Source organism: Megalobrama amblycephala, linkage group LG24, assembly GCF_018812025.1.
Source record: "Megalobrama amblycephala isolate DHTTF-2021 linkage group LG24, ASM1881202v1, whole genome shotgun sequence".
In the NCBI taxonomy this organism is placed as follows: Eukaryota; Metazoa; Chordata; class Actinopteri; order Cypriniformes; family Xenocyprididae; genus Megalobrama; species Megalobrama amblycephala.
Genome location: NC_063067.1, coordinates 33,653,702 through 33,664,857, shown reverse-complemented (window position 1 = coordinate 33,664,857; position 11,156 = coordinate 33,653,702). Strand labels below are relative to the sequence as shown.

General features: G+C 37.9%; 1 protein-coding gene across 1 annotated transcript in view; it reads left to right on the top strand.

The window, feature by feature from the left end:
• Positions 1-1,151: 1,151 nt before the first annotated feature.
• Positions 1,152-11,156, top strand: part of cables2b (Cdk5 and Abl enzyme substrate 2b) — a 38,854-nt gene continuing 28,849 nt past the window's right edge. Inside the window, exon 1 of the mRNA XM_048177454.1 lies at positions 1,152-1,696. Within this exon, the coding sequence (XP_048033411.1) occupies positions 1,194-1,696 (503 nt within the window). The 5' untranslated portion in view covers positions 1,152-1,193. The remainder of the gene's footprint in view (positions 1,697-11,156) is intronic.

Here is an 11,156-nt window from a genome sequence, read left to right as displayed (position 1 = left end):
TACGTCACCTCAATTAACAGCAATTTAACCACCACTTTCAAGGTCCAGAAAGGTACTAAAGACTTTGTTAAAACAGTCATGTGACTGCAGTGGTTCAAACAGTGGCGTAGCGTCTGGGTATGCACATGCATATGGGCCGGGGCGGATTGGGGGCCCGCTATTACGGGCTTAACCCCAAAGTATACTTCGGGCGTCCATGCATTGCGAAATTTTCATCATCAGGAGGGTTCGCGGACGTCCGCACTCCCCGTCCGCGTGCAGCCCAATTTTTGTGATGGCACGGACAACGTGTGTACCGAAAACAGCTCATGCGAGAGTGAACTGAGTGCTTGAAAACAAAAGTCCACTAGATCGCCGAACACCTCTCTGCAGCCAAATACTTTCAAAGACTCGCACGCGCGTCTGTGCGCGAGACAGAACCCATGTACATTATGTTCAGAAAAATGAAGTATAATAGAAATGTTGTCAATAACTTGCTATAGATGTTAAATGTACTGAAAATTATTAAGAATCTGAATAAATGGACCATAAAAAACGTTCAGCTCTTCCAGGTTCTACATCTGAGCGCCCGCTCAGTATTGGCCGACGCTGATCACGTGATCAGCACAACGCATTCGTGTGATGCTGATGCAGGAGCCGGACAATACTGAGCCGCCGTTCTGATGAAGAACCTGGAAGAGCTGAAGAGAAGATATTGTTGAATAAAGTCGTTATGTTTGTTTTGGTTTTGCGCACAAAAAGTATTCTCGTCTCTTCATAACATGAAGAACCACTGCAGTCACATGACTGTTTTATTGATGTCTTTAGTACCTTGAAAGTGGTGGTTAAATTGCTGTCAATGGACGAGACACAACTATAATTTTTGGGCAACGATGCAATGATGCATTTCAAGTAAGACTATTTTCAGTCAGCTTTAGTTGCTATTTAATCCATGAAATATGAATATATAAAATTAACATAATAACAAAGCAGCAAAACTGCATCAGTCCTTCATTCTCTCTCTCTCTTCCTCAGAGCGCGCCTGATGCTTTATTTCAGACACTTTATGACTCATCAGCCAATCAAATTCACGCATGCTCTATCTATTTACTAAAATCCTGTACTCTAAGCCAATCAGATAAGAGCAGGCGTGTCCGGATGAGTCGCGCCGGGGTAGAAACAGTATCGAGCATCAGCAGACGGGTTACTTGAGAATGGCGGCTGCTGCCTGCAGTCCGCAGAGTGCACTGAACCCATGCACTGGCAAACTGCACAGAGATCATCTGCGGAAAAGTAAAGATTCGCGGAGGAGACAAGCTGCGCTTTTGTTTCTCACTAATATATCCCTAGACGGACGGCCTGTGCGGAACAATGCCAGCGCAGCGGGCCCCGGTGATGCAGAGTTTCAGTGCGCTGACATCGGCGCGGCTGTGAGTGAACTGTCCGCTGCGGCAAGCACCGATGGGACCTTCTCCAGCCTCTCTGTCCCCAGACTCGGGCTGCTCAGTGTTCCGCCCATCCTGGTTCTGCCGTCGGATTCTGGGTTCAGTAACGTCGGGAGCACCGAAGTGTTCCTGGAGAGGGAGAGAGGCTCGTTCTGCTCGCAGAGTAATCTCCTGTCCCCGTGCAGTCTACAGCCAACTCCGCTCGGAGCGCGGAAGTCCCCGACGCTGCTGTCGGTGCAGAGCTGCGGCTCCTCGCTGGACTCTCGACCGCGGTGGGTTCAGCACAGGTTCACTATAGAGGCAGTGCGCTCGAGGTTAATGCATTCTGATAGTTTACATGAACTTCTGAGAGAGAAAGTCCTCTTGGTTGTGTCTCAAAAACTAGCGAGCTGCCTACCTAGACAGCATATGTGGGCATCCTCTGTCATTTAAACTGTCTAAGAGGATAAATTCACCTAATACTTTAATTTCATTATTCGACTTTTATCTAAAAGCTAATCATGCTTTTACATTTTTTTTTTTCTAAATCATTCTTATTAAATATTAGTAATAAACCGTTAAAATAGATATTTTGTTTTAAGTTTTGTGGTCCAGCACTTAACTATAATATTTTGTCAAATATTGGTTCTGCCTAGCAGATATTTAAAAAAGAGACATAATTAGTATTAAAAGCAATAGGTGGATGCATTACTTAACCTTAATTATGATTGCATAAATAGTGTTATGACTGATGTATGATTAATATACAGATCCAATACTATACATTCTTCATTATAAAATATATGAAACAATGGAAATGTGTAAGGTGGATCTAACTTGGGTAAAGTTGGTTTTATATTCGCACATTCAGACTTCTGATAAATTCAGACTTTCCAATAAATGTGCAATAAATTAATGTTTGCGAATTTTAAGCAGCAACATGATATTGACAACCAACGATTGTCAACTTACAACATTTTTCACAGTCGATCAAAATAGGCAAGTGTTGTTTTAATGGCATATTTACTTGTGAATGTCCACTGAATGTCCAATGTAGTGTGATTAACAAGGCTATTGAATACGGATGTCCGAATGTGCGAATATAAAACCAACTTTACCCAAGTGTGGATCTAATATTTCATTTACACAAAATTGGGGGAAGAGGTGGCTCAGAGAAGGTATATTTTAATATGGCTTTTATGCACATCACTTTCATTTACTGCTTACTTTGTGACACTCTTGTGATTCAAAGACATTTTAAAACTTTGTATTCTTTTTACTTAAGTACTGAGTAATGCTGATGAACAGTATAAAATATTTTTTAGTTAAATGTTACTGCATTAACATGGACACATGATGTAAGGTGTTTAATAAGCATGTTTTGTAACAGATTTGACCCAACCTACATATTTAGTGGGAGAGGCACCATTTATACTAATGATATGAGGAGTTGGAAATGATTATATGAGAGGTGACTTAATGTTGCCAACCTCATCATTCACTTCATTTTTTTATTTATTATTATTATTATTTACTAGAAATTACACAAATAGAATAATGCAAAGCAAACAGTATATTATGCGATTATATATTCGGCTGCTTCAGTCAACTTCAAAATCAGTTCCTCATGTGTTTTTGAGTGAGTCACGTACAGTATATCTGCCCAAACAGAGTGTAATTTGTTTGTGCTTTAAATATAAACCCCTATTTACAGTGAATGAACCGTCTGCGGTTACATACTCTCTAGTTAGCTGGTTTGAAACACACCTTTTTCCAATTTTCTTCCAAAATCCTTTCCAAACATCACTTTTACCATTATTTTAAGAGTTCTTTTGAAAAAATATTTATGAATTTTCTGAACTACTGATAGAACGAGACTGAAATGATAAGCCACCACCATAGATTTTATCTGCTTGACTTTTAAATGTTGTTCCAGAGACACGGAAGTATGTGAAAAAGACTGTTTTCATTCTCACTAGTGCATTGACCACAGACTGAACGAGCCCCTTTCTGGAATCCAGATGACTTAACAGCCAAATAAACCTTGCCTAAAAATGGCCATTTGTGCATGAAGTTTTCAACTTGGTTGGTTTATCTCTCCAGATGAGGAAGTGAAAAGGCTTATTATACACTCAGTGAGAGAATGACGTTTATGTTTAGCTCTTAATCTCATTGTAGTCCATTGAGCAGTAGGAGGTCTTCATTCCTTTGACTGCCCCCCCCCCAACCCTCTTCCCCCCTTTTACTTTAAAAAGGGTGCGGCTGTGCCATGTAGATTCAAACCAGACTGACAGTTATGGCAGACATTTGCTTTACTTTATCAGTTGGAGCTTTGAGGTCAGTCCGTGCTGCATGTAAGGGTGGTGGTGTTCTTCCAGCGCTGCACGCTGCTTTCTGCACACAGTACCTGCTGAGATTAAAGCTTAAGACATTCTGTCATATTCTCAACCCTTCAAAGGGTCTCTGCAGGCCTGAGGGAAAGAACCGTCTCCGCACTGGAGAATAAGTCAGGGCTATGTAGCATGAACTTGCTTAATTCAAATGTTACGGTTTCTTAAAATAGTTCCAGAAGATGCAGCAGCACGCATTTAAATGGACCTTTCCTTGCTTAAAAAGTCCTTTATATTTGTGAATATGTATCCATAACTGTTCTTATCGTGGTCAGTGGTTTAAAAGTCAAATGCAGTGAGAGTGTGACATTCACAATAAAAACATAAAGATAGTCTGAATAGTCCAACAAGTAGGAGCTTGTTGACCACGCTTGCCAAATTCTCAGCCTCGTGCATTGTCAGAATGCTTTGAGGCTTTAAACTGTTTATGTAGTTGCTCAAAACAAATATTTTTGAATTTGCATGAAGGATGTTTTCATTTTTAGCATTTGGCTCTGGGTTTTGTTTTGTGTTCGTGTGTGAACGTGATTCCCCTGTAGTAAAGCGTTGTCACATCAAGCTCTACTAGACATGCTTTTTTTCTGTTGAACAGATCATGTTTGACAAAGACATTCTCCAATCTTTGGTTTAGTCGTCCAAAAATTACAATTCTGTCATCAGTTGCTCAACCTCTTGTCGTTCCACACCCATAAGACATCCGTTCTTCTTCAAAAAACACAAAGATATGATAATGAAACCTGAGATATTTCTCACCCTCCATTGAAAGTCCATTCCATCAAAACTATGATGCTTCAAAAAGTTTAAAAATGCATTGCAAACATCCACCAAACAAGCTTCCATACACCATATTTGATGTGCTCTATTTATGTGTGCGTTGATCAAAGTTTATATGTAAATAAAGCCCTAATTAAATTCATTCATCATATAAAGCGATCAAGTCTCTACCAAAGACTTTGATTAAACTGCTAAATTCATATGGATTACTTTCGCAATCCCTTTATCAACTTTCTCAAATGTTAAAATTTTGGTGGAATGGATGGAAATAAATCTCTCAGGTTTCTCTAAAAATTAAGGGCTGCACATTTAATTAGATTAATTAATTAGGGTAAAAAAAAAAAATAATGCTTTCAAATTTTTATCGCCCCAGACCCTGTAGTTCATATGATGCAGGGTGCATGATGAAGCCTAGAATGCAGTCAGAAAGTCCCTAAAATTCAAGATATGGAGGCAAAAATGCCCGTTTGAGTTTTTGGCTCATATTTAGATCATATGAGTTAAGCAATACCATACGAGTAACGAGTGCAATATTACACGAGTGCTGTTTTTGTCCCATAGCCTATATAACGAGTGCAAATGCAATACTGATTTTATACAACAGTTCAGTAAATAATAAGTTAACATTGTGTTATTTTAGACACAATATTGTCTATTTTGTTAAAATGTAAATATAAAGATGAGACATAACTGTCTCTCGGCAAAAATGCACAGCATTGTTTCATTTCATTTGGAGCCGAGTGAAATCAATGATTCAGTGGACCATTCATAAAAGATTTGTTGGGCTTGAAGCGGCACTACACAGACCGATCGGTGTACGACATCAAAGTACAGCGCGAGCGATTCAAAACCAAACAGAGCCGTCTGCTCTCTAATCGCTCTCGTGATACTTTGATATCATACACCGATCGGTCTGTGTAGCGCCGCTTCAAAACCCAACAAGCCTGAAGAACCATTTACTTCACTCCTGAATGAATCAGCCATTGAATAAATCGAATGGATGAATGAACAACTTAATAATTAAGACATTTACTGCCACCTACTGGCAGTTTTAGTTTCTTATTTAGTCTAATTTTATTTAAAAAATAATTTCATATTTCCATATTAATTAAAAAAAAAATTAAAGGTATCGGTCACCCTAAAATCAAAATTCAGTAATTTACTCAACCTCATGGTCCAAAAGTTCATGTGTCGTTGAATCAAATAAAATATTTCTTTCTGAAGCTACTTTTTGTAATGTCTATTTGATGCTTTACATAATAATTACTTCAAATTAATTTCTCTGCCAAAATTGATGTGCAATTAAATATTTTAATGAGATTAATTAATCGCCACATCATGCAATTATTAGATTAAAAATTTTAATTGCTTGACAGCACTACTAAAGATATCTTCATTCAAAGATTAACAAAAATCTTCAAAGGAACTGATCGATTTTCGGTTATGTATTTGGAGGTTATTGCCGCATCCCAATTCGCCTACTTATACTACGCCCTAAAAGTATATACTCTTTCTGTGAACAAAAAGTGCTTACTTTTGAGTGTGTAGCAAAAGAGTAGACAAGCTTTGGGACATACTATCACGTCATACAATAGCGTCTTTTCTCTCTGTCGCATCCTGTCACCGTAAACTGGCCTGTCAATCATCTTCATCCTCCACATTTCAATTAGCTAATTTCCTACCGTATCGGAGAGAAATGCAGCATGTTGATCTGCAGTCGCGAGTCTTTCATGTGGAGAACTCTCCTCATATTAATGCATAATGATGCATATAAAAGTTAATGGCCATTCGGATCTTTATAAAAGTCTACATTGGTATTTGCTGATGAAAAATAACACGAATAACATTAAATATATTTTTTCTATCAGGTTAAACTGATTATTAGTCACTCAAACCTCTCAGCGTCGATCGCGTATATCCGCCATGTTTTGTAGTTTTTTAACATTTTTTACTCGTGTTTGTAGTTCTGAACTGAATCCTCGTCCAACGCGCAATGGGTTGTGGGCAATATTAGCCTTTATAGTGTGCACGGATCCACACTTCGAAAATCTACCGGAAATAGTAGACCATCCGGGGACTTTTGGCATACTCTTTTCAACATACTATGCTTTGGGACACACTTATTTTAATCTCACATACTATTTAGGATGGATAGTATGGACATTGGAACGCAGGGTATGTCTTGCTATTGGCTCTCAATGTATATATTTTTGACCAATCAGCTTTCTTAAGTTCAAAATCACTCATTGGTTTGTGCTTACTGCTTATTGTTTTGAGCGCAGTGAGTAGTGGAAAGTTTAGAGAGAGTGTATATAGCTGATGAATTATTCTATCAAAAATAAGTTAATATCGCCAAAATGCCAAAAAGAGAGTAAAGCATATTTGAATTTCTTATATCTGTGAGTAAAGCTGATGGTGTTTCTGATCAAAAGAGATCCTAAGAAGATGGAACTGCGCCCCAGGACAATTCTGCTAATACTAATCAGGATAGCAGGAGACGAACGGGAGATAAATCAATCAGAAATAGATGAAATGAAAGAGGCAGTGACATCAAACATGAGAGAGAATATCACTGATCAACTGAATGATATTTGGTAGAAATACATGGCAGAATAATACACTATGCTGTAGTTAGGGCTGTACAGAAACCTGTGAATGATGCTCTTTAGTTGTGCCATCACCGTTTAGTCACGGAAAACATTTCACTTGGGCACATGCCCCTGAGAAACTCTTTGCATGGCCCTAAATACATTGGATTAATTTGAATAACTTTCATGTACTTGAAGTGTGCACCAAGCACTATACAAGTATCAGATCAGGACTCGGTATCAGCAGATTCTCAGTGTTAAATGACTGGGATTGTGGGCGTAGAAAACTTGATCGGGATATCCTCAATCAGTTCTGCCACTCCTTGTTCTTGCAAGTCCTCACATATGAGTTAAGACTAGTAATGAGTATATCCGTGTTTGCACACTAACCTTGGGCTTGGCTTATTCTCTCATGTCAATAGCACCCTTAGCATATTAGCTGAGATACGCCAGAAAAACACTCTTCAGCATAAAAGATGCCAATAGTGTTACTTGGCTGTCTTCCACCTTTGATATCTTAGATATGCTAGGTACTACTAGATCTGATGACAGCGTGTGAGATATTATAAATCATTTCTCATGCATCAGGAAGCTTTACTACACATTGCTGTTGAAAACAAATGAATGAGGGTGAAGGATGCAAATTGTTTATATTATCGTTCAAAAGTTTGGGGTCGGTAAGAGTTTGTCTTTCACATGGAATGAGGCCAGATCTCATGGGAAAAAAAGCTATTTTCTTAAGAGAACAACATCCTTGCGTTGAGCGGACTGTGCTAAAACTCACCATTATATTTAATTATTATGTTATATAATCGAAATAACTGGAATTTAGAATCTGTAATTAAAAGTATTCATATTTTAATATAGTTGTCATTCTTCAATAAAACAATTTGTGCTGAAATGTGCTGCTAAAACAGATAACAGACAAAAATGATCTGGATCAAAAAAAAAAAAAAAAAAAAAAAATATATATATATATATATATATATATTAAATTAATTTTGGGGGGGTTAAAAATGATCTAAAATCAATTTTTTAGCAAGTACATAACCAGCCAGTGTTCAAACTATCTCCTTACCTTCGCCCGATTCACAACTTGTAATTTGAGTGGTACTTCCACGGGAAATTCAAGCATGCAGCCGTTCGTCTTTGCGTCATGATGTCACGTCTGTATACATAAAGAAGGAGTCCCGGCTAGTAGGCTATATCACATGTGTGGATGCTGCAGGTGACGGATCATTTGTAGCCTCTTCTTTCAGCAGCTGGAATGTAATTAAACTTTCTGAAAGCGCACTGCACTGCTAAGGCAAATGCTGCCCAAGCATTTGAGGGTTGAACACAAAAGCTCATTGGCTACTGATACAGCAGGAACCAATCAGCTGCGTCCTATAGATAATGATGTGATTACCAGCAGGTTGAGTTATTAGTCTGCGCCATCTAGAGTTTCATGACAGAACTTTGTATTTGTCAGTTTGATGGTGGCTTGTAATCCAGAATCATCGACTTCCCACACATACACCTCAAAACATTAGATTCTGCCGATGCACAACCCACGTAAAGAAGATAACTCCGCAAATAACTGCAATTTCAGGGTTCAAACAGAGATGGCGACAAAGACTTACAGACTGCAGCTTTAAATTCCCTGTGAACCGGAAGTTGCAAACAACTTTTCTCCAGTGTCGTGACGTATTTCCAAGTGAAACAGAGAAGGGCAGAGTGTTACTTTAGCGCTCCTCCTCTCCATCTCTCGCTCAAAGCAGACTAACGGTTGCAGAGGAGTGGATTACGTGTTTTCAACCTGAGCCGTCAAACTGACTTCATCAGAGAAGGAACGCCTTTCCAGACTGGAAGTCAGATTTTGATAAAGATTACCACGACTGTGTATTAACTTGCACAGTTTAATTGTTCACCACAAGACTAGTAATATGCACTAACAAAGTAAATAGGGTCAATTTTGATTTCATGACTACTTTAAAATAACTGTTTTCTATTTGAATGTGAATTTCAAAATGTAATTTATTCCAGTGATCAAAGCTGAATTTTCAGCATCAATCTTCAGTTTCACATGATCCTTCAGAAATCATTCTAATATGATGATTTGCTGCTCAAGAAACATTTCCGATTATTATCAATGTGGAAAACAGTTGTGCTGCTTAAAATGTTTGTGGATATTTTGATTACTGAATGAGAGTGTACATTAATCATATATTTATACTGTATGTATTATCCAAAACAGCACGTTTTAAAAACAAATGCTACCAAACTCAAATATGGCCTCACTCATGAATTGTGTTGTAACCGATGTAGCACCTCCAACACACAAGCCCACTGATTGAGGCCTGACATTTCACCCACTCATTTCTCTGAGGCACTTCCTCTTCAGCCATGTGCTTCGACATTTTGCACCAGTGCTGGTAATCTAGCCTAGTCTTTCATCCCTGTGTGCTATTGGAACACTGAAAGCATGGAATCAAGCCATATGTTCTTTTAGCGCTTTAATACTGTGCATGTCCAGTCCTGGCAGGATTACGCCAGGGTATTTATTCAAAGCCTTGTGACGTGACTGTGGCCTGACTGCAAACAGTCCGCCAGGAACTGTTATTGATCCCCTGGAATGAGGGGCAGGGATCTACTGGACCTGAGATTATGAGATATATAACACGCATGTGGTATATAAAGAGAGAGGATCAGTGGTACATATATGGAGAGAGGGTTAACATTCCCCCTGCCTCTTGAGTTGAACTTGAGTTATAGGAGTGTACATCCTTTCTTTGTTTATCTTTGCCAGCCTGGTGTATGAGATTCCTCAGGCTGAAGAGAGTCGTCCTCTCTTGTGCATTTTGCCCTTGAAGTTATTTCACAATTGTTACTGTTTTAAAAGTTTTCATTTGAAAGAACTTTAAAAGTAAAAAAAAAAAAAAAAAAAAGGTTTGAAGAATGTTTAAAGCTACAATATGTAAAATTTTTGCAGTAAAATATCCAAAAACCACTAGACCAGTGTTATATATTTTGTTTAGTTGAGTACTTACAACATCCCAAATGTTTTCAACTATTTGTAAATTGTGTTACCCTCGATTTCCAGTTTTATTTTGTAGAAACCATGGAAACACTAAAGACGCTTTAATATATTACCTGTTTTATTAGACATGTTTGGTTACATGTATTGACAGAAAATGAATCATTGTTATATAATACCTTTATTTTATATAGCGCCTTTAAAAGTGGCTTTCTCAAAGCGCTTTACAAGAAAACAAGAGAAAACAACACATTTAAATACAAAAAATACACATCAAAGAAATAGAAACAAAATAAAATGATAAATCAAGTAAAAGCAATCCTAAAATAGAATGTCTTAAAGGTGCCCTAGATTATGTTTTTAAAAGATGTAATATAAGTCTAAGGTGTCCCCTGAATGTGTCTGTGAAATTTCAGCTCAAAATACTCCATAGATTTTTTTTTATTGATTTTTTTAACTGCCTATTTTGGGGCATCATTATAAACGCGCCGATTTTATGCTGCGGCCCCTTTAAATCCCGTGCTCTCCGCCCACGGAGCTCGCGCTTGCCTTAAACAGTGCCTTAACAAAGTTTACACAGCTAATATAACCCTCAAAAGGGGTCTTTACAAAGTGTTCGTCATGCATACTGCATGCATGCGTCGGATTATGTGAGTATTGTATACTGTTATATTGTTTACTTCTGATTTTGAATGAGTTTGATAGTGCTCCGTGGCTAACGGCTAATGCTACACTGTTGGAGAGATTTATAAAGAATGAAGTTGTGTTTATGAATTATACAGACTGCAAGTGTTTAAAAATGAAAATAGCGACGGCTCTTGTCTCCATGAATACAGTAATAACCGATGGTAACTTTAACCACATTTAACAGTACATTAGCAACATGCTAACGAAACATTTAGAAAGACAGTTTACAAATATCACTAAAAATATCATGTTATCATTGATCATGTAAGTTATTATTGCTCCATCTGCCATTTTTCGC